The sequence below is a fragment of the Artibeus jamaicensis genome, unplaced genomic scaffold, assembly GCF_021234435.1.
Source record: "Artibeus jamaicensis isolate MK-2021 breed Jamaican fruit bat unplaced genomic scaffold, CSHL_Jam_final contig_886, whole genome shotgun sequence".
Classification (NCBI taxonomy): Eukaryota; Metazoa; Chordata; class Mammalia; order Chiroptera; family Phyllostomidae; genus Artibeus; species Artibeus jamaicensis.
This window is the reverse complement of record NW_026522002.1, coordinates 303,858-327,794: the sequence shown is the minus strand read 5'-3', so window position 1 is coordinate 327,794 and position 23,937 is coordinate 303,858. Positions and strand designations below refer to the sequence as shown.

Here is a 23,937-nt window from a genome sequence, read left to right as displayed (position 1 = left end):
AGGGCAACCAGGGGACACTGCTATGTCCAGAAGGTCATGACCTGGCTGGCTTCCAGAGGACCCCATCCCATGAGGTAGAGGTCCCCTCCGCCAGCCCCTCAGCACCAGCAGGACCAGCCGGGGGGCCCAGCCTCTCCCAAGAGCCCCCCAGCAGGCAGCAGCTGCTGGCCTAGGCCAAGCAGGGTATTGAGTGAGGAGCCATCTGCCCCTGAAGGCCAGCTGCTGTGTTCAGGCCTGGGTCGCGGAGACAAAACCAAGGAAGAACAAAACAAGGCCCAGGACAGGCCCAGCCTGACAGGATGTATGGACGGGACAGGCACCCGTGTTGCTGCTGAGTTACCTGGCCTGATGTTCAGGGACCACCCAGGTCCCACAAGGGCCAGTGTCCAGGGCTGGGTGGGCTCTGCCCCATAGCCCCGCTCACAGTGGGCCATGCCCCAGGTGGGCCTGGGCTGAGACAGCCTAGCCTAGTCTTCTCAGGACAGCAGCTGGCCTGGGCACAACAGCCGAGGGGCACTCCTGGCAGCTGCCCCAACCCCAGCGCCCTCACGTCTGACCCTGGGAGCATCTTCAGTTGTTACCCAGATGTTTATGAAGGAATGCCCGCAGAGTGTGACCACTGGGACAGGCAGGAGAGTCTGCAGCCACCCTGGCTGCAGGCGAGAAGAACCGAGCAGACTGAGCTGCACTGGCTGGGGTACAGGACACGGGGCTGGCCAGGCCCCTGGGCGGGGGCGCTGGCACTAGGGGTGGGCACAGGGAGACCAGCCTTGGGAGCAAAGTCACGCAGATGCCAAGTGCTTAAATACAGATTTATTGCAGCCCCACGCTGTGGACGGTGGCTTCCTGTCCTGGGGCCGCGCCGGGAGTCAGCGGCCTGTCTGCTGCAGCCGAGTCTGCAGAGAGAAAACAGGCAGGAGCAGCAAGTCCAGGGCGCTGAGGAGCAGAGGTTGCCCACCAGATGACCTGCTGCTATCAGCCTTGTGGGACCGGCGCTGCCCAGACACCGTCACAGCCTGCAGGGGCAGGTAGAGACATGACGCCAAAATGAAATCAGGCCAAAGACGGCTGGCCAGAGTCCTGGGTTCCAGCCTCCCTAGCCCCGAGACGCAGGTACGACACCCCATCTGGTCACTCCAAGACCCCCAGGGGGGCAGGAGAGATATGAAGGACATGGAGATAGACACATGGAGAGTGGCTGTCACGCAGGCGACACAAGACCTAGAGGCCTGTGGTGGAGTCTCAGCAGGCCCAGGACCAGCTTTGAGGACAGTCTCAGTAAAGGCTCTCACCTCAGGCGGCACAGCCCTCAGCTAGCATCTATGCCCCCATGACGGCATCACAGGCCCCCAGGCCCCCAGGGAGACACTTCGAGCAGAAAGAGCAGCAACAAACGAGCTCCCATGCACGCACGCCACTGAGGAGGAAGTCTCTAGAAGGACCACCTCCCGACAGGTTCCCTGTCCCCCAGTTCGTTTGTGGGACCACGTCCTGGCGATGGGCTCAGTCCAGAGTGCACTGGGAGCAGACTGCTGACACATCTGGTCCTGAGGGGCTGGCGTGGCTCATGTGGGCAAGAATGGAGTCCCATTGGAGGAGAGTGCTGGGTCAAGTGGAACAGGGCAGCCTGGCCAGAGGTCCTGCTGTGTCCACATCCCTGGGGAATGTGGTCCTGGCACTGAGGCAGCAGTCACTCACGAGCAAGTGGACGGGACTGCGTTGAATGTGCCCAGAGAGGGAGGCTGGGTGCCCCCCAAACTGCTTGGCCCACCCTGCACATCCACTTCCCCCACACCTGCCTCCCCCAGCATAAGAAGAACAAGCAGAGCTACAGGTCAGCGGCGAGCGAGGCGGGGAGTAGGGGGCCAGCAGGGCCGGTGCTGCCCATGGGGGAAGTCCCACGCTGGCCAGCATCCCCCTTGGCGCAGCCCCGCCCTGCTCTGGAACAGTCTTGAGATGCAGGGCAGGGTGGGGCCAGGGGTCTGCGAGTCCCCCACAGGAGGGGCCCGGCCAGAGCACCCTCTCCTGGGCACTAGAACTGCACGGCCCCCGGGGAGATGTTGAACATGGCCGGGTCGAACCTCTGGCCGCGGAAGGGAGAGCCTTCTGCGTCCCACCCCTTCTTCAGCATCTCGTGGACTTTCTACAACAGAAAACAGACAGGGGGTTAGCCTCGGCCTCCAGGCCCACACGTGCCCCAGCAGGATGCACTCTGCTGTCGCCTCCAGAGGACCCACGGGGTGGCTGCACCCTCCATGAGGCCATGCTCCCCACACTAGGCTCCCGCCCCTGGGGCTGTCCTCCCAGTGCTGGGGCTGCCTGTCACCTGCAGTCTGTCCCAACAACAGGGGCCTGAAGGCTGTCACCCATGGAGCAGGCTGAGGTACAGGAGGTCCCTGCTCCCTTTTCTGAGGGAAGTGGCTGGTGGCATCATGGACTGCACCCTCAGATAACCCGGGGTGACCGGTGACCTAGGCCACGACTCAGCCCATCCAGGAAGCCCAGTGTCCAGGGCAGTAGCAGGCCAGGCCACGTGGCCTGGGCTGGGGGACTGTGGGACACTGTGTCTAAGAGGGAGGCGTCTCCCTGTGAACAGAGTGGGCTGGGGCCACCTCCCCTCACTTGTGACCACAAGAAATGCAGAGGTGTCAGGGCCATAGGACATCATGGACACAGTGCACACGGGTCAGGGGCGTGGCCACTGCAGGGACAGACCAGCCCCACCCATGGCAACTCCCTGACAGTGTGTGTGTGTGTGGGGGGGTGTCTGTCCCCCTGCACCCTTGTTCCTCCAGCTCCTGCCACCTTCCTGGGCTTTCCCATGGGCTCTGCATCCCACCTGAGTTACCACAGCCCTGAGACGCCCACCCTGTACCATCTCCAGCAAAGCACCCTGGACTGCAGAACCTGGCCACCCAAGAGCAGGCTGGACAGGCAAGGGGTTACCTGGGTCCTGCCTCATGCACGGCCAGCCCTGGGCTCCTGTGTGTCCCCTCAGATCAGCTTGTGGCCAACACATGGCATGTCTCCAGGGTCCCTGCCCCCCAACCACAGCAGCCCCTCCCAGGCTCATTATCACGTCCTTCCCAACGGGTCATCTGTCCCTAGGCCTGTCACTGGGGACCCTGCTGCTCCTCCTCCCCATGTGGCCTCACAACTCAGGGTCTGCCCACCCCTAGGTGGAGACAGTAGCACCCCAGTAGCGGCACGAGGCCTATCCCATTGGCCCAGCCATCGGGTGGCTCCACGTCCAGTGGCCACAGGGTGCCTGGGTGAGAACTGCTGCCCCAGAGAGAGAGGAGAGCTCGGCACTGAGAGCCAGGGGCCACCATCCACAGACACGGCCGGCAGATGCCTCGACCCTCCCTGACGGGTGGTCTCAGGCCTGGCCCCACCATCAGCCTCAGCAGGTCAGAGCCAGACCCGTGGAGGGAGGACAGAGGACAGACCAGCTCTGGGTGCAGCCCCACCCCTGCTGCCAAACCGCCAGTGAGCTCACATGTCTTCGGGCGCTGCAGAGTCCGACCCGGGCAGCCCCACCCCGCCTGTGTGAAGTGAGGACACAGCGGACAGATGAACAGACAAACCAACAGGCCATGGCAGGGGGTCCTAGGCACTCCCTGAAGCAGTTAGGGCCCCAGACGCCCACAGGACCCCAAGGACATGAACGGCGCTGGGGGAGGGGCCTGAGTTGGACACCCGTGCACGACGGACTACGGCCACCTCCTGCACTGCTCACACGGGACCTGGCAGCTACTCGGGCCTGAGAAAAGCAACTCTTCCCCCCAAACCCACTCGGAGTTGTCAGAGCAGGAGGGAGACCTGCAGACATCCATGACCGGAGACCTCACGACCTGTGGTCTGCCTCCCGTGACTGACCACAGTCTGAAAACGTTAAGTGGGCCAGTTCACGGGCTCAGAGCCCGTGTGTCTGAGACTGCGTGCTGCTCTGAGGAGCGTGAGGAGACCTCTCAATACCCAGCTTCATCCTGCAGAGGACCGGACCTGGCCCCCATCCTGCATCCCCCCGCTGTGGGCGCTGCTGCACCTTAGTGACTCAGCAGTCATCTCAGGCATCAGACTGACGGTGACAGTGCCACCGTGCTCTCGTCCAGGTCACCTAGACGGCCCTTCCTGAAGCCCAAGTGCAAGGGCAGTGAGGCTGGTGCTCAGGGATGCGGGTGCGGGTGCAGACCCAGAAAGCACACCTTCAGTGGGAGGGCCCGTGGGGGAGAAAGCAGCAGAGGAGGAGGCTTGGCATTGCCTGTGGTCCCAGGCACTCCCTCGGGGTCCTGGACCCTCGGGGTCCTCAGGGTCCTTGGGGTCCCCATGGATGAGGGGACAACTGTGCCCGTCTAAACTCATCCTTTCCTCTGCCCCTGGGCTCTGTGCCTCCCCACAGCCTCGGGCCAGGCAGGCATGTTCCTCCTGGATGACTGAGAAGGGGTTAGAAGGACTTCCAGCCACTGGCCCTGTGGCCAGGTTGGGCCTGGCACCCTCCCTCCAGCTGGTGCAGAGCTGGGACACATGCACTATGACCAGGTCCGTATGGATGACCGTGTCTCTGCCCTGCCACCTGAGCTCTGTGTTTGGGCAGTGACCAGCTGACCAACTGACCAGACTGGAGCTGCTGCAGTCAGGACCCAGGGAGTGGCCATGCCCCGCAACAAGGTTTTCCGCCGCCTCCACCCCCCACGCGCATGGCCTCGCCACCGTACCAGCTCGTGGCTCTGCGGCTTCCCCTGCAGCTTCTGGCGATAGTCAAAGGTGAGCCTGTCCAGCACGGCGTGCTCCTCCTCGTCCACCGTGGCCATGGAGCGCTCCTTGTTGATCTGCTCGATGTCGATCTGCTCCTCGCCCTCCAGCACGGCGCTCCACCAGTACTCGCCCACCTTGTTCAGACTCACCTGCCACGGGGTGAGGCACAGGGCTGCCGTCCGGGCCCCAGGTCCCTGTCCCCGGGTCCTCGCAGAGGGCACCACTCTGTCTCCACTCACACCCCTGGACCCCAGCACCCAGCCCACTCTGGCCTGAGAGGACGCTCCCATGAGCTCCAGGCTGCCCGACACCCACACCATGTCCCCACCAGTCACAGCATCCCTGTGTGCCACCCACACCCCCACCACAACCGTTCCTGCTCCTGCCTGCTGGGACCCTGACGCCCAGCACCCTGACCTGCTAATCCCTGGTCAGACCTCTCCAGCTCCTTGACCACCGTACACGACTCACCCACTGGTCAGGAAAAGCACCCCGCACCCAGCCCCATGGCACCGCCCAGGGGGACGGCTTGGGCCAGGCCGGCAAACACACCATGGCCGGGCATCCCGCAGCACCCAGGGCAGTGAGGCTGGTGGCCCTGCGTGGAGGGGCACCAGGACACTGACTCAGGGCCTGGGTGAGTATGGCCTGGGTGGCTCCGTGACCAAGCAGGCACCCGGGAACCAAGCAGCCTCGTTAACATTCCCATGTGTGGGAGGGAGGGAGGCAGAAACTGTCATTGGTTTTAGCTGCCACCCCCTGCCTGGCAGGCTGATGCAGGTCCTCAGCTCCGGAGGCGGGTGCCTGGGGGGCGGGCGGCCTCAATCGGGTGCCGGGAGAGCACAGAGTCCCTGGAGCCACCACCATCTTGTCCCCACAGGCCCTGCTGTCCCAGAGCTACCACTGCAGAGCTCAGAGGTACACAGGGTTTCAGACTATGTCTTTTCAGCGGCCTCTGAAGGTTCCAGGGGACGCAAGTGTGGCCCCAAGTCCCCCCTCCCTGCTCCGATGTCACTTCGCTCCTCCAGAGTCTGTGTCTTCTCTGTTCCTGCCGTTCTCCCTCTTCCTCCCTCCGAGGACTCCTGCCACTGCACAACCCAGGATGACCTCTCCATCTCAGGACCCTCACCACACCTGCAAACACCCTGTCCCCAAATCCCCCCCACTGGTCCCAGGGTCTGGTGAGGACACTTGGGGCCCTTTTCCTCCCGACTCACCCCAGGACCTGGCACTGAGTGAGGTGCTTGGGACCAACTGACCGAGGATGAGGGGGAGGCCCTGCCCAGCACCAATGAAAACCTGAGCCAGGCCTGGCGTCCCCAGCGGCACCAGCACCCTCCTCTGCCAGAGGCTGAGGGAGTGGGCGCCACCCCTTGTCACAAACCACCCTGACACCCACCGGGGTCTTTGCACATCAAAGCAACGTGCTCATGAGCCTCAGGTCATCCAGGTACGTGACCCCACATGTCCCTAGCAAGGGACCAAATTGGGGGCACACAGACCCTGCAGCTCCCAGGGCCGGGTGTGGACTCGGGCGCCACACCACACTCACCAGCACACACTTGCCGGGCTCCAGGCTCCACAGGGAGCTCTCGGTGTTGACCTTGTGGGTGAACTTCCCCTCCATGAGGACCCGCTCCCCTTGGCCTTCCAGCACGGCCACCCGGATGGAGCTGCTGCTGAGGGACACCGAGACCTGTGTGGAGAGAGAAGCATTTCCTGTGTGCGGGCCGGACCAGCCACCCAAGACTGGCAGGGACCACAGAGCAAGACGCCAGACATCCTTGGGTCACTAGGATCCTGCACAAGATAATCTCAGCAGTTGACTGACACCTGAAGCAGCTGCAGTGCAATCACCCCAGTAAGAGCAAGACCCGCAGGCGAGAGGAAGGGGACGTGGGGAGGGGGATGCGGGGACGGCTCTCTCTGCACAGTCCCTGCTTTCACGGGGACGGACCCCATGGTGGGTGGTGGTGAGGTGACTCACCTCCCATCCTGCTGCCTGGACACCTGCTAGGAGGGCCGCTGGCCCAACTGCCCCTCCTACGCACTGCTGGCCGCCCCTGAGGCTCGGCCCAGCCTCCACCAGGGCAGGGGGTCAGGGGCTCAGCTCCACCCCTTCCTCTGGGTCCCCCCATGTAGACCCAGCCCAAGCGGCGGGTCACCAGGTCAGTAACAGAAAGAGGAAGAGATCCAGAACTCCTATCTCCATCTGGGCCTTCCTGGCGGCCCTCCTGTCCCTGTCATCGCACAAAGGGCTCACAGAAGCTAGAGAAGGAGCCCCACGGTCACAGGATTCCCAACTTGGAGTGCACACTGGTCAGTCACTTCTGACTCTGCCCCTGATGGTGTTGAATGTCCGAGAACGACAGGTGGAGATGGGAGACTGTGTCCTGAGCTTTGACATGAGGGAAATGAGGGGACAAACATGCTGAGCCAAAATGACCACGTCACCACATCCACTCAGGCTGGGGCTGCACTGTAGCCTCTAGGAGGAGTAACTGACTCCGCCGGTGCCGAGAGCGCAGCCAGCTTTGCTCCAGCTGCCTGCACTCCAGCTGCCTGCAGCCACACCCGCTGCGGGCCACCTGCCCTCTGACTATGGGCAGCAGGTTGAGGCAGGTCCATCTGCCCCCCAGGAGCTCACTCGCTCGGACAGACAGGCCTCCCAGGCCATGGGAGGAACTCAGGACATGTTTCTTGGACTGTCGTCTGACATGAAGCACCAGGGGCAACCACATAGCAGGGAACCCCCGGAGTTCCTGTCCTAAAGTCGCCCTGGGAACTACAGCCGTCTCCTGACCCTATGACCCAGGGAGACGACAGAGACAATGCAGGAAGAGCCACAGCCAAGAGTGGGGAGTGGGAACCTGGAACCCTGCAACCCAGGAAGAGGGTGAGAATAGTGATGGTCTGCCCGTGGGAGCTACCCCAGACAGACCTCTACCGGCGGTCAGCAGGCGCAGGGGCGGGAGGACCGCCAGGCGGGGAAGGGACAGGCACTCACTTATGGGCCACGGCAGGGAGGGGTGGTGGTCTGAGCCCCACGTGTGACCCCGGGCTCAGAGGCAATGCTGCCAATACTGGCCCCTCACAGAGGAGGGGCGGGACACACCCTGCAGTGGAAACCACCCAGGGAGCTGAGGACCTCATCACAGGAAGCCAGCACCGCGTGGATGGACTCAGGTACAGCGGGTGGACAACTGCAGGGCTAATTAGGAAGAAGGGTTCTCCAAAACGCTTCCTATTTACGTCTTCAGCGAGGTCTGAGAAGATGCTGCTTCCACAGAACCAGAATAAAACATGAAAATAGAATTAGACCAGAAAAAGAACACTTTTTTTATGAATCAAAATGCTGTGGCTAAAATAAAAGTTTCAACAGAACTGGGAAGACAAAGTCAGAGACATGAGGTGCAGACAAAGCCGGTTCCAGGACGGGGATGAGACAATCCCCGGAGTGCAGAAAAAACGTGCCTCGGGACGGGAAGGCTGGCTGAGCGCTGGGCAGAGCGGATGGAGGAGCGGATGGAGGCGAATCACACAAACACGTGCAAGCCCACGGCCCTCACTTCTGAGAAGACCTTAACAGCCCCGTGGGGGGAGAGTAAGTCTACCTGCCAAGCTGCATGGCCAGGTGCCTGAGACTGGTGACCTGGCTCAAGAACACAAGGAACAGAGCCCCCAACCCTCCAGGGACTGTTTATGCTGGAATCTCCGTGCCCACCCACACTAGGGAACAAGGGAAAGGTCACAGCCACCACACGCTGAGACTCTCAGCATGCTGTGTTTACCACGGGCCACTCCAAGAAAAGTCCTAAGGGTGAAAACTGGCCCAGAGGAGGATCCTGGGAGCAGGGGCCAGGGCACAAATCCCAGGCACGAGGGGAGCACATCCCGGCTCAGACACCCCTGCAGAGCCCAGAGCTGCTGACACTGCGCTGTGTGAGCAAAGGCTGCTGAGAGACCCTTACTGCTCTCATCACGAGAGAAAAACCGCCACTGACAGTGTGGTGGTCACTTCCCAGCACAGATGTCCCGCCACCAGCACGCCCACAGCCACGCCCCATCACGTGTCCACCTCTGGACAAGTGAGGCGAGACTCGAGGAGGACCAGGAGGGCTAAGACGCCCAGGACGCAGAAGCGCAGAAGTGGCTCCAGGTCAGAAGCCTCAGACGTGCAGGCACATCCCACACCCACAGCAGCCGGGGTGGGGGGCTCTCCGGAAGGATCTTCGGGGAGACAGTGACTACAGTACTGCCGGCAGTCTAGGTGGCTCCAAGATTATTTTTGACAAGAGAAAAATAAAGGCATCAAGAAACTCCAGGAAAACAAACCAACTAAACTAGAAACTCCTGACCCAAAGGGATATCAGTGCAGGTGGCAGAGGGAGGAACCCAGGAAGAGCAGCAGAACCATGCAAAACGGCCAACCACCCACTTTCCCTGAACTTTGGAAACTCACCCAAAGCCTGCAGAAACACAGGGAGTGTCCATGAAAGAACCTGGGCCAGAGCCCTGAGCTCGACACTGGACACACCCAGGCCAGTCCATCTGCCCCTTGGCAGCCCCGGTCCTGGTGCAGCCTGGCAGCCACCAGAGGGCGTGTGTGACACAGAACTCTGGAAGCTTCACCCCAAAAACAGCTGTGGTCCCCTGACCAGTGGGACAGTCTAGGCAGCCCCACCTGCAAGGTCGTTTTCAACCTGACCCAGGAAAGCCTTTTCTGCAGGGCCCGGGTCTGGGGCCACGGGCAGGGGTGGGGCGTGATGACCTAGTCATAGCTGATGGCAGGTGCATGGTAAGGCCTGCGCCCCGGAACCTCACCGTGATGCCCAAGGTCAGGTGTGGCATGTCCACACAGAAGGCAGAGGCAGAAGTGAGCACCTGCGTTGCAAACTTTCTGTGCTTTGGAACAGGTTGTCCTCTGTGCCCAAAAAGACTGTCCTACATGCAAAAGTGCAGCCTGGTAGTCCTTTCCCATCACAAACGTCCTGTAACAGGATCTCCCTAACACGTCCCTCAATGCACCCAGCAGCCTCGTCCTGGTGCAGGCCATGCCCTTAGGTCGGGGTGCTATGCCAGAAGATTCCCAAGAGCACTGAGGGCAGGCAGCAGGGCCTCCCCAGTCAGCAAGAACTACGTGTCCCACAGGAAGAAGGGGAAGAGGAAACGAACCCGCCTACCCTGCAGAGTCACTCATCTAGTCTCCAAGCAGAGGGGTGGGGCCAGGCCTCAGGGTCTGCTCCCCCAGGAGGTGAGAGGTGTGGCCAAAACCCTCCAAGGAGAGTCTTCCAGCACTGACACTCTACAAGCCCAGAACCAGCAGGCCTGTGGTCAGGCCGGCGGGCACTGCGGTGGCCGTGGCTACACTGAGGCAAGAGGGCAGAGGAGACAAAGCAAAGGCTTAAAACCACAGCCTTGTTCTGAGTTTTTCTCCAGCTTTACCAGCAAGATGATGAAAGACAGGCTGCTTATACTCCCCTTGTCTGTCCCTACGGTACCGAGAGGCAGGCCTGTCCCTACAGGGACCCACGGGAATGATGGGGGCGAGGTGCTGAGGTGCAGCTCCAGCTGCAGCCTCACCCACCCCCAAGCTGCTGCATCCCCACCACCAGCACACCGCACCTGGTAGGTGCAGGGACAAAACCAAAAATAAACACTGGTGACAGCTCACTGTGACAGGTCCCTCAGGGGACAGCTGCAAAGGAGCCAGTCCAAAGAGAATGTTGGCAGCTCAGGAAAACCCTTAGATCAGCAAAAGCCAAGAGCTGAAAATAAAATCACCCCAGAGTTTTAAGTGAGGCCCGACTAAAACTTATGTCACAGAAAAGCAGAGAGACCATGGCTGTCTAAAAGGAGGGCACGGTGCAATGACAATGCCGTGGGAAAGACCACCAGTGGAAAGAGAGGGTTCCCCCAGGCAGCGGAGAAGCAAGAAGAGGGTAAATCAGGTCAATGGGCCCCACAGACACGCAGGCTCGGCCATTCCTCTGGGCACTAGGAGCACCGGCCGCCTGGACCGAGACACCTGTGCATGGGAGCAGCGAGGGGTCTGCAGTGGGGCCCCAGGGCAGGTGGGAGAGCTGCGACCACTTAGGCACCCAGACCAGCAGAAGCTGGTGCTGCTTCACATGTTGGTTGGCCCGGAACCCCCCATGCAGCTCCACCTGTGTCTCCTGTGCTCAGGCCTACAACCTGCAGCCGCTAGGGCCAGCTACAGAGGGAGGGGGCGCATACCTCGGAAGCAGACCTGCCCCCCCAGGAAACCAGTCACCCACTCCCAATCTCGTTTAGGAAGCACACAGCCCAGGAGAGGTCTACGTCCGCCTGGACAGCTAGGCCTTGGGGCCTCCTCAGTGACATGCGGAGGCATCTCGCGCTCTGCAGGGCTCATGAAGGCTGAGACTTCAGGGGAATCCTCACGCTGAGGACCGGGATCAGAGCAGCCAGTCCTCCAGGCCACACGAGGGCGCCACGGCGGCGCTCTGAGCTGGGCTGAGCACGCTGCACCTGCCACCCAGTCAAGCTCCGTGAACTGCGGGCCTTCCTCAGGAGGAGTGTGTGACAGCCCCCATGGCCGTGGCTCCCCATACGGGGCAGGTCTGCAGTTCCCTCCAGGACTCAGGCAACTCTGCCCTGGCACCAGCCCTCCCACCTCCGCAGCAGCCTCGCCCCCTCCTCGCATCTCTTGTGGGACGTGAGGACACTGCCCTTAGAACACAAAGATCACAGGACGGCTGGCAGAGGAGGCGGGTCTCCACCTGCCCGGACCTGCAGAGTGGGGCTGTTGCGGGAGTCTGGGGCCGAGGGTTCAGACCAGCCCACAGCCCGAGCCCCGGGCCCCTGGCCAGAAGAGCCCCACTTACCTGCCTGCCCTTCAGCACATGCGCGGGCACCGGCACCTTGAGCTCCAGGTCGGTGTAGTCCTGGGACCAGGTGTAGTTCTCACGCACCGCCCCGTTGTAGCTGTCGGGGTTCCTCTGGAACTGCTCCTGCCTCCTGAGGGAGAGCTGAAGTCAGGGGGCGGCCCTCAGCATGCCTGCCCACACGCCGCGCACACAGCACTGCCACCCAGCGTTTTCTTTAAAAAACCCGGCGTCAGGCACCGCGCTGACATCTGGCGCCAGGGGCTGGTGGTGGCCACCAGTCCCCCCCTGGTGAGGCCGCCGCCCCAACAGGGCCCGGCCGGGCAGCCAGTGCCGCCCGGACCCCAGAGCAAGGGCACTGTGTACCACGAGGAGAGGCCAGGCCCAGGTGAACAAGTGCAATGCAGCAAGGAGAACATGGTGCCCAGCGGAAGGGGACGCAGCATCTTTACGGCCGCCACCTGTGCTGAGCAGAGCGCAGCACAGCTCCAGCTGGATGTCGACAAACAAACCGGTTCTGCGGGCAAGTGCATCTACGAAGCCACGTTCCTGCACTACCAGGGAGCAGCTGCAGGGAGACAGGACAGGCAGCACCAGCCACACAGAACCTGAGCCTGGCAGATGCCTCTGGGCACAGGGTGCGGGATGGTCGGGCAGATGCCACTGGAGGGGCCTCAAACCCAGTAACCTCAGTCTGCCCACTGGCTGCAGGGGGCAGCCCCTGCTCTCCAAAACCATGAACATGCCTCCAGCCATGTCCAGAGTCTGGGGATCCTAGCAGACAAGGTTCCCAGTCTCTTCAGAATGAAGAGGAGAATGAAAAGGAGCACAGAATCATCGTGGCGAGCGAGCTGCAGACGACGCAGCAGCCACATGCCTTCGCCATTGGAAAGCAGCTGCAGAGGGACCATCAGGAAACACTGACTGGGCCTCAGAAGATTAGCAGGACCGTGAATCTATACACAGCACAAGTCATAGCAAGCCAAAAGACGGGTGAGAGGACCAGTGAGAGGCCATGATTTCTGGGACTTCTCCTACTGGAGACAAAGTCTGGCGCAGGGAGAGTGCCAAGAACCAGGGACGCAAGGTGGGGCAGCAGGGGAAGCTCTTTGTTAATTCTGAAACCCAACGGGCTCTGGCCCCACATGGAGCAGCGCCCCACCCCAAGAAATGAGCGGTTGGTTTCCATGGACGCCCGTCCCACTAGAGTCCGGCAGCGAAGTGGGCTGCACCCAGCACCAGTGGGCTCTCCAAAGCTGGCCGGTTTGACACACACAGAATAGTGCCTGGGGGCAGCCCTGTTGCAGCCCCTGTGCGTCCGTGTCTACCGCCCACAGCGATGCATTTCTGTGAAATCCATGCCACTGCCACTGCTTGCAGCCCGTTGGCTTTAGCTCACAAACACCTCCTCCCAGGTTGTGAGCTGTCTTCGTGCTTCCTCCAAGATGCTGGGCTGTCACTGCAACCTGGTGGCCCTGGTTCTCCCAGCTCCTCCTGCCCTGAGGTGGGGGGTGAGGGGATGCCCTGGGCATCGTCTATGCCAAGAACAGTGGCTCCCGATTCTTTAATCTCCACTTTGGGGGGTCACTATGCCCTTTGTGGTCCCCTTGGTGTTCTGTGCAGTCTCTTCTCCTGACGGGTCGTGCCAGGGGCTTGTCCGAGTACAAAGAGGAAGTCCAGCGATACAGCCAGCCCGGCTCCACCTGGAGACCGTGCACCCTCGTCAGTAAGGATCCATCAACAAAAGACACTTGTGTCAAGTACACAGCAGAAACTCCTTCTTAACATTTTGAAATTAACTTTGTAGCACAGTGAAAACTCCAGATGACTCTACACCTAAAGTAAATGAGGCAAGGCCCCTCTCATAAATGCCTGAGAGGGCCGGACAGCGACGATGCAGGCTGTGAGACGGCTTCAACAACCTGGTCGCATGGCCAGCCAACACAAGCACCCCCGACACCAACTATAAGTTCTTCTAGTGAACTAAAAATGAAACCTCACTACAGTGAGACTTTTTCTTAAATCTCAGTTGTTTTAATAAGTGGATATTCTACAAGTACAAGAAAATTAGATATACGTTTTAAACAAAAAGTAGGTCATCTATTCCATAAATAAGTCCACTGAAGAATGCTGAATTCGTGGTCTTTAACTGAGTTTTCTACTCCTAGTCATCAAGAATCAGAAAACTATTTCAATTCCCAAAAGACTTCTGAACTGAGCAATGAGCTTGGAGAAAAACCACACTCCCACCCCAGTACTACCTGCCCAGGGGTGCTCAGCACTTGCCACATGAGCAAAGCCCTGACACAGCAGGTGCAGCGAGGTGACCCAGAAGCCACGGGCCCGGGGCCGAAGACCATGCTGAGGACTGTGCCCTGCCCCAGACTGCTTGACAGGCTGCCAGGTGACTCACCCAGCTGACACTGGGCCCCTGAGACAGCAAAGCCACAGCCCCAACCAGTTATGGCAGGACCCCTACGCCACCATTACTCTAACACTCCCCCTTACATCACACTTCCAATTCACAAGTTCTGGCCTGAGGGCCTCTCTGAGAAGCTGTCACTCTTGGTGTGACGCTGTCCCTCGCAAGGTGAATGACATGAGGCAGCCTTACCAGCAGGTCCTGCGGTCGTTTCTGGGATGCTACAGGCACAAGGGGTGAGAGGGGGGCCCAAAGCCACCTGATCTGTGCTTCTGTCACTGAAATCAGACACTGAAATATCCTTGACAAGTAACGTTCAAGTCCTGCTTCAGGTGACCAAGGTTTGATGAATAAAAAGTTCCGCAACACAGAGAAAGGGGCAGAAACAGCATCCAGAGCAGAAGCCGTCCCCACATGGCCCCGCCAGTGGGAACAAAATGTTCACAGAGTCTCAAAGTGCCCCCTCACTAGACAATCAGTAGTTTAACAAGGAGGAGACGCGACTCTTTGGCCACAGGGAACATTGCACAAACCACACACCAGGCCATCCACCAAGAAAAAAAAAGCCAGGTCTCCGCAAGCACAGAGACCCTGAGGGACCAGGCTGAGGAGCTGGCCCTAACGCAGCAATGATGGGGATCGCACCTGCCCCAGGAGGAAGGGGTTCTGGCGGGTCACAGAAGGTTCACACCTGGGGAATCTGGCAGTTGGGTGTCTGCGGATTCTCTGTACTGTTTTTGTAACTTCTTTTTTTGGTAGACCTGGGTTACCTAACAATGGAAAGGCTTTTCAAAGAGCACGAAATAAACAGATCTCGGGAACTCTGGGCACTCAACGGCTTCCTGGCTCAACCACCCAGCTCCCCACTTCTTGGATGCTGTGTAGCCGAAGCTGCGGCTGAGAAAACCGCAGCTATAAGTAAGATTCTGAATGTTAAAAATGGCTATTGTTTATTTCTAAACATTGCTGTTGCTAAAATATAACAACAAATACTAAATAGCCCATGTTCTTAGAAATCTTAGGAAATCAACAGAGAGACTCTCAGCCACCCGAGAGGGAGCTGGTGCGCAGGACGTGCCAACCGAAACCAGCGGACTCCACAGGACGGCGCACAACACTCGACAAATGAGACACACACTGTTCTCAGGTGGAAAGGCTCGATGGAAAGGTGTTAACTCCAATTCAAAACATAAACTCAATGTATTCCCAATGAAGATTTCAACAGAATTTTCACATAGAAAAGTTAATTTTCCAGAAAAGCCTGGGGGAGAGGAAATGCAGGCCAGACTAAGAATGGCCAACAAAGAGATAAATGGGGACAGACGGAGGAAAAGAAAAAGTACAGGGACACCCATTCCACTGTTCAGACCCCAACAGAAACAGCGATGGCATTCTGAACAAAGCCGACGAAGAGAAGGTCAACAGCAGCTGGGAAATGGGCCGGGGCCACGGGCCAGCACCCAGGTGGGTCAGGTGCCCACAGTCACTGCCTGGCCACCACCTACCAGAATGACACGGCCAGACCCTGTGACCCAGCAATCCCTGCATGGGAAGCCGGCTGGCAGATATTCACACACATGCTCCAGGCAACGTGAGCAGCACACCCCCCGCAGCATCCTGGTGATGGCACCAGACCGAGGACAACCCAACTGCATTCCCTATGGGACCCCCCAGGCGATGAGACAGCCGCAGTGGGGGGTGTGCTGGCTCAAGGTTGTTGGGAGGTCGTGGCTTCAGTCAGTCTCCTGGAAAGCAGACCTTCTGAGCACCCACGGGGGGCTCCCAGGCCAAACCCGACGCCAGGGCCGGAGCCACAGCACAGGGGCAATGTGGGGAGGATGGCACAGGCTGACAGGTCCCTGCCACTGCTCATCCACACATGCAGTGTAGCACGCATGACAGGAAAATCAGGGACAAACGTGAAAAACTGGGACAAAAGTGTTGCGGAATACTTTTGTGCTCTAGGGGGCCTTGAGGGGGGCACTCACGCCCACTACACACTCTCAGGACTCTGCCCTAAACACCCAGCCAACTCTCTACACCAGCCAGCAAAACACAGGTGGCAAGGCCACACACCCACCTGATGAACAAATCTATTCCAAGGCCACGCAGAAGAACTAGAGGGTGAGCCACCAGCCCTGCACAGCTGCAGCTGTGTGTGCAGATTACACAAACCTTCATCGCTGTTTCTCTGGCAGGACATCTAGAGAAAACTAGACGTTGAATCGCTGATGAGCGACACCAGGGACATGGTGGGGCCAGGCGGTGGTGACAGTGTGGAGTTAGGTGTGGTGGTAGTCCGTCTGCTCTGGCTCCTGGCTGAATTCGACCTGAAACACTCTCTGCACAGCAGACACTATCTTCCAGCGGGGAGAGGCACAAGCTGGTACGGAGAGCCGTTCTCCTCCTGGGTGACGGAAACCACCTCTAGGACGCGGGCTGTTTGGCCTCCCGCAGTCTCTCCGAAGGCTCTGGAAATGCGCCCGCACTCTGGTGCCCCAGCACCATCCCTCACCCAGGCCCAGCGCCCAGGCGATGATCCACTCTCAGTTCTACTTTCTTCTTTTATCTTCTTTTTGTAAAGAATTCCATTTCGATTTTTAAAGGCCAAAGCCAGAGGGGTCCAGCCTTCCTAGATTTCCATCGCACAACACCTGCTGACCGCGGGGTGCACTGCAGCGCCGGCAGCAGCCCTGAGCGCAGGCCAGGGGTTGTCGGGACCGCAGTCGAGCAGGAGCGCTTCCTCGGACGTCCCCGCGAGGGCCCAGATTCTCTGGGCTCACACAACACGGGGCACTTTTCTCGCCTGGGATGGCAGCTGGGGGTGTAACTCAAATTAAAATGTCCTACAAATATCTCCTACATCACCCCCCAAATGCCACGTACATGGTTTGTGAGTAAAAATCTACACATTATTAGTATAAATGAAATCGTACTCTGAGGCCGTGGCTGGGCAGCTCTGTTGGTCAGCACGTCATCCCCACAAGCCAAGCTTATAGGTTTGATCGCTGGTCAGGGTACAGACAAGAATCAACCAGTGAGTGCATCGGTAAGTGGAACAGATCTGTTTCTTTCTCTCTCACTCTTCCCCCCCGTAAAAATCAGTAAGTAATAAAAAAAACAACAAAACATTATACAAAAGCATTTCACAATTCTCTTACTGAAAACTCAGCATTCTTTCAAAATTTTGCTGGTGTAAGTAATGCTGGAATAAATGAAACAGGAGTGAATAAGTACACAGTCTTCATTCTTGTGTCTAATTATTTTAGAGAAAGGCTCTTGGAAAAGTGGGACACAGGCAGCCTTGCACGGTCCCCCCGGGCCCACCAAGGGTATGGCACGTCCACATATCCACCACCCAGACCGCAGGGGCCATGTGGAGCAGCTGAAGCTCCAGGCGCACCCACGAAGGCCATGCCTCAAAAGCAGGCACAACCAGCCCAGAAGGGAAGGGCTCCAGACACACCCCTGCAAGGCTTGACCACTGGCTTCTACAAGAGTGAGTAAGCGAACTGCCTGCAAGAACAGAACTCAACAGCCCTCAAAGGAAAAACTGAAATCCAGACACAAGCGGACATTCACAACATCTAGCATCCAACATAGTTACCAGGCGAGTGACGAGGCAGGAAAACATGGCCCAAAACAGGAGACAATTCAGCCATCAGAAGCAAACCTAGAGACAGCCGGGCTGATGGGGATGTGAAACAGCCATGGAAAACACAGGACAATAGAGAGGGGATCCACGGGTGGACACCGAAGCCCCAGGAGCCCGAGGGAGTGCCCCCTGCAGGAAGCTGCGCAATGAGTGTAGGGGGAAACACTGCAGCAGGTGGGAATGCATCTGAGGACAGGACCCCAGGGAGGGGAGAGAACAGGGAAAGCCTGAAATTCAGAGGCTCAAAATCCCTGGCAGCGTGAACCCATGGGTGCCACATGGGGGGGGGGGGGTTCGGGTTGTGGCAGCTAATGAAGACAAGACTGGTCACGGCCAGCATGGGGACTCATCCTATGCAGGCACAACCACACACTCTCGTCCCTCAGAAACCCAGGGAGCCTCAAGAGACAGGGTGAAGTCCTCAGCAAGGAGGGCTTACCAAGCAGCTCTGGGACAAGTGCAGCTGGGGGACTCCGCCTAGCAGCTGCCCCAGGACCTGCCAATCGGGCTTCTTCAGGCGAAGGGGTCCCCTGGGATCCCTGCCCTGGGCCCAGCCCCCTGCAGACCCGAGGCCCTACTGCACCCTTCCTCCACTGGAGCACCTATGCATGACCCACCCCTCCCGAGTTACATGGCCTCGCACACCCCACAACTGCTGCCTGAGCCTCCGCAATGTGGCAGTGCTGCCCAGCCATCCTTGAAGATATGTCTGTCACCTGCTCAAGCCACAGCCCTCCAACCTTGGTGAGCAATGTCCAGCCAAGCATCTCGCAAACACGAGGAGCTCAGTAAACGCTGGACAGCCTCTGTCACCGATGAGAGCCACCCCCATGCCACCCACCCATGTGCCAGCGAGAAAGAAGCAGGTCTCACTTGGGAGGAGCTGGGGGTTCCCTCAAGGCCTGGGCAGCACCCATGTTGGAGCCTGGTGGCTCAGCGTCCTCCTGGGAGCCCAGGGCCGCCCCCTGCACAGCGTCTGGCTGGCCAGGAGGCTCCACAGACACGTCTGCAGCCACGTCTGTGGTGGAGTTGACTTCCACTTCCTGCAATGGGGCAGGGACCAGCTCCTGCTCTGCCGCCTCCGCCACCACTGCTGCCGCCACTGCCTCCTCCTCTCTCCTCATTTTCGCCTCCAGCTCCTTCCTCCTCTTTTCGTCATCCTGACGGGCCATGCGGTCAAACGTCTGGAACACCTAAAATCAAACAGCGATGCAGCAGTGAGCCACAGGCATGAAGCAGCACCCAGCAGGAGACAGAGGAGCAGCCCCCAGAAGCAATGTCCCCGTGGAAGACGGCAACACAATGGACTCAATCACGTTGCTGCAAGAGCCCAGTAACGGGGGAGCTCCCGCTCCATAGAAGCTCCGCCTGACCAGCCAAGGCTCAGGTGAGCCCAGCCCTCTGTCTCAGGAGGCACAACCCACAGTCTCGCCTACCTCTATCCTGCCCCATTTGTCGGCAATGCAAACAGCACCTGTCCTGAGACTAAGCGAGGGCAGCAGAGGGAAGATGGGACCCAGCTGACCTTCCTGCCCCACAGCAGCAGCAGCAGCTGGGGAATTCAGCCTGACCCACGCCAGGCCCTGCCTACCACATGCAGGAGGAACCAGATACCACTGACAGCTCCTCTGCCCTACCTGACAGACCGACCCAGGGTGACAGCAAGCAGGACAGGCTGCAGCACACACCCACTGTGCCATGGGGTGGGGGTGGGGGTGCAACTTGAGTTTCTGGTGAGAGCAAGCTGAAGACAGTTCCTGGAAGGAGGGGCCAGAATCAGACCTTCCACGAATGGCCCACCTCCTTCAGGAACCCCATTTCTGGGGCCAAAGTCCTGCGGGTGGGAGCAGCCTCACTATACCACCTGGCCCTGTGCCCTCTGCTCTGCACCTTGGGGAGCTGGAAGCTGTGGCCCACACAGTCACTGAAAGATGCCAGCAGAGGAAAATAAAGTCCCAAAGCCTGGAGACGAACCAGACCCATTTTGACTTCAGACAGCCTGCTGACAGCCTCGCGCCCTCCAACACCACAGCACCAACCCAAAAGCTTGGTCCAGGGCAGCTCACCTCCAAGTGCCACGGAAACAGCTGCCACTGAGCCCTGACACCTGGCCTCTCCCTCGCTCCAGAACCACAGCAACATGCAGCTGCGCCAGTCGTGACCTCCCAGCCACCTTCTCCCAGACGGTGACATGCCAGGACTGCCTGGGACCTCAGGGAGAGACAGACGAAGCAGGCTGTCCTGGCCAGGCTCCTACACAGGCTGGTCAAAGACGCCAGGACACACAGACTGCCACCTGAAACGAGCAGTGTGCCAGGCCCCACTGGCTCTTGTCTGAGCGTACATAAAAGCCACGGAGAGGAAGGCACCTTCCCCCAGGGGTCCTTCAAGCTGTGCCTAAGGCTGCGAGTCCCCAGAGTCAGGGGGAAGATTGGCAGAGTCTTACACCAGCCCCCATCCCCTCCAGACAGCTTTCAAGTTCTAACCCTCCCATTCAAACCCTTTTTGCCCAGAAGACATCCTGAGCCCCCAGCTTAAGTGCAGCATCCACAGGAAGGGGTCTCTCACCATCGAGTCAAGGCAAAGAGTAGGGTGTGTGCAGCACCAAGTCCCTCTGTCTGACTGCATCAACCTTCTGTTTGTTACTGAAGCACCGTTGACAGACAGCATGTCACTTTCACGTGCACAGCACAATGGTGTGGCCTCTGCACGCCTCCCAGAGTGACTGCACAACCACTCTGGTCACCCATCATTGTGTGAGGTCAAGTAGGGGCCGCTGCCTGTGATCTCAAATCCAAGAGGCCCCCAAACTGGGCCTCTTCCCCTAAACTCTAGGGGTGGTGCAGTTAATGCAGTGCCGCTGTAGCAGCCCCCAGGTCTAAAACCCAAGGGTATCAGACTCCTCCATCCCCTCCCTCTGCCCACTCATTCAATAGGTCATCAAGTCTTAACCTGGAAGGGTGCCTGGAACATAGTAGGTGCTCTGTGAGCAGACACCAGACAAATGTCGGTTCGTCTGTCAAACCTTTCGGGATGTGTTAGGGTTACGTAAGGTGACATCCGCCATGGTAACTAGGACGTCCCAGGTGGTCAGGAGCTGCACCCTTCTTCCGCAAGCCACCATCACCCTAGGTGCAGGATTCCCACTCTGCTATGGAATGGATAAGTCAGGGAACAGAAAGAGCTGGAATTACAAAAATGGTGAGTTTAGCGGGATTATTACCTCACCTTGCTGAACTGCCACCCTCACCTGCCACATAAAATTTGGTCGCAACTAATTCATAGGAACAAGTATTGGGTCGGCCAAAAAGTTCGCTTAGTTTTTGCCGTACGATGGCTCTAGTACCACCCAGTTGTAACTTCATTCGAAACAACTTTGTTAGATTGTATTGTGATAGCTGTTGTATCATCGTGCATTTAAAAAAAGCTTATCAAAATTGGTGGATTTTTGAGCCATTTTAGTATTGAAGGTGGAAGGCAATGCACAATATTTTTGGCACATTATGCTTTAATATTTCAAGAAAGGTAAAACACAACTGAACTGCAAAAAAATTGTGCAGTGCACAGAGAAGGTGCTGTGACTGACCCAATGTGTCAGAAGTGGTTTGTGAAGTTTCGTGCTGGAGATTTCTCACTGGACGATGCACCATGGTGGGGTAAACCAGTTGAAGTTGACAGCGATCAAACTGAGAACACTCAATATTATACCACACAGGAGACATACTCAAAATATCCAAATCAATACAGTTATTGATGAAAATGAAAAACATGTCTTTTATTTTACAGCAAAAACCACACAGACTTTTTGCCACCCTAAGATCAAACTGCCACAAGGGCCTGCTGGGACCCCTCCCTCAGGGGTGTCAATCAGGTGACAGGATAAGGAACAGCCTCAAACTCCAGCACTGAGACCCCACTCCACCCTCCCTATCACCTTGGGCAACTGAACCCCACCTGTCTCTCCGGGCAGGCATCAACTGTGAAGTGCTGGGGACCTGTGGGAGGTGCTGCCAGCATGTCTAGCTTCCAAGGCTCCTGCAGGCTCAATGCTAGGCTGAGCGCCTGCTTTCAATCCCACCGCCACCCCACCACCCACAAAACCTCTCGTTTCCAAACCCACTCCCTCCCCTGTCCCATAAGGGGCCTTGCACAGTTCTCTGTTCTGAGATGTTTTATACCCTCGACTGTAACCAGTGTCACGCGGAGTCCACCACATAAACGTCCACTGAGAATGGGAATACCTGCTACCTTTCCAGGCACCCTGACAGCTTGGTGAATGAGCACGGACCGGACCTCAAAACGCAATCGACTTAAGCTGGGACAGCCAGACGGACGCTCAAACAACATCGCAAGCAAGAGGACTGCACCCGTCAGTCCCCCGCCTCCCTACCACCTCCACCCCGCGACGCGGGGCAGCGCACGTCCGATTCCCATCCCCGACCCGCAGCCCCGGCACTGCCACGGGCGCTGCGCCACTTCTGACGCCCAAGCGCGGCAAGAGCAACCAAGCTGCTGAGGGCCAGCCCCGCTCCCGCGGAGAAGTAACTTGATCCGCCGTGACCAGCGTTTCGGCGCACTCGCGGCGCCCAGAGGCGGTCTGGGGAAGCGCCAGAGGGAACCTGAAGCCAGGGGTGCAGGGAGGGACGGGTCGAGATCCTGCGGGTTTGGGCTCCGGGGAAGGGGGCTCTGGGAAGCGGGGTGCGGTGGCCCGGCGCGCGTCACCTGCAGCACCAGCGCCTGCGCGGCCCCCGGAGGGAAGCCCATGCGGTCGGAGGGGTGGCGCAGCAGGCGGTAGAAGTCAGTCTTGCGGTAGAGGAAGCCGAAGAGCACGCGCAGGAAGTCCTGGACATTGCCCACGTGCTGCAGGATGCCCAGCAAGGCCTGATCGTACAGCTCGGCTGCCCCGGGCTCCATGGCGTCGCCGACTAGACGGGAGCTCGCTCTCCGAAGGCGCGGCCAGGACGGCGGCCCAGGGCCACTTCCGGCGCGCCGCGGTAACGGCTCCGCCGCGGGCGGGCCCGCGAAACTTGGATCCGCTCTCCCTTGGGCTCGCGGCAAGTCGTTGTCACTCGGGCGGCCTCGCCGCTAGCCCGGCGCCCGCCGCCACTGGCTTCCCTGGGCGGCCTGGCTGAGGAGCGCACTTGAACTCAGAAGCGGCTTCTAGACCGCCGAGGGCCCGGACCTGCACGATTGAGGACTCCTCGTGGCCATGTTGGAACCGGGCGGAAGAGCGTGGGCAGCGGCGTCGCGCGATCCGGGATGGTCCTTTGGTCCGCGTCCTGAGCCCCCTCGTGCGCGGGTGGGGCAGAGGAGACAGGTGCGCGCGTGCCCGAGGGCGCTGCTGTGCCGTCACCGCGGAGTGCGTGCCCGCGCAGAGAGCGCGCCCACGCGTGTTCCCAGAGCTGCGTGGATAAACAGACTGCGTTCATCATGTCGGGGAACGCGTCCGTGTGAAGGGATGCCCCAGCCAGCAGCAGAACCTCAGCACTTGATGCTGAATGCCCACTGCTAAGAGAAACCAGTCTGGAAAGCCTGCCATGCAGTGTCGTATTGGGAAAAGGAAGACTGTAGAAACTGGGACAGGCCGGTGGTCGCTGGGGGTGGGTGTGAGGCAGGTTTGTTAGGTGGGATAGACAGTAAACCGAGGAAGGGAAAAGGAGGGAGACTCGTCTCACCCATGGACTCAGCAGTCCCTGGCCCGGTGGCATAAGATCACCACGTGTTCAGAACATCACCAGAAACACCATGCTAACAGGGAGGAGGGGAGCCCTTACATGGTTCGGAACTCTGGGAAAGAAAGCCTTTGAGACTGTGTAGTCATCCTAAAGCCTGGAAGGGTCCACAGTGCCCAAAGGAAAACACCCATACATAACTTTAGTTAATTGCCTGTCTCTGGTCACTGTTTTACAAGGGGTCCCTAGTACTTACAGAAAGGGCCGGTAAATAACCTTGGGCAACTACCTCAACTTTAACTGCCTCTTGTCATCTGTTTTACAAGATGAACAAGTGGGATCTGGAGCAAGATAAGGCTTGGGGTTAAGAGACCCCACACATACCTAACTCTGGGTAGTCATGTCTCCTGGGGAAAGCTGGCACGACATTTACCTGTCAATCTGTAACTTCTTCACCCCATCACATGAACTATAGAAATCCATAAGACAAAGGATCTGTGGGTCTTGCAGTCCTTACCTTGCCCTGCCCTGAACCTGTGCCTCCTGCCTCCACCCCCACCCCAA

The 23,937-nt window shown here is 58.9% G+C and overlaps 1 protein-coding gene across 3 annotated transcripts; it reads right to left on the bottom strand.

Annotated features, from left to right (window-relative positions):
• Positions 1-563: 563 nt before the first annotated feature.
• On the bottom strand, positions 564-22,923 carry NUDCD3 (NudC domain containing 3). Of its 3 annotated transcripts, none has more exons than XM_053654807.1 (7): positions 22,424-22,923; positions 18,575-18,894; positions 11,625-11,757; positions 6,311-6,454; positions 4,719-4,907; positions 2,082-2,143; positions 564-896 (listed from the first exon to the last, which is right to left on the bottom strand). In XM_053654807.1, the coding sequence occupies exons 1-7, from the start codon at positions 22,613-22,615 to the stop codon at positions 590-592; spliced, it is 1,347 nt and encodes a 448-aa protein (XP_053510782.1). In that variant the 5' UTR covers positions 22,616-22,923; the 3' UTR covers positions 564-589. The 3 variants fall into 3 exon arrangements, with proteins under 3 accessions (XP_053510782.1, XP_037006167.1, XP_037006166.1); XM_037150272.2 differs by having other exon boundaries at positions 799-1,016; positions 22,424-22,917; XM_037150271.2 differs by having other exon boundaries at positions 799-2,143; positions 22,424-22,916.
• Between the last annotated feature and the right edge of the window lie 1,014 nt (positions 22,924-23,937).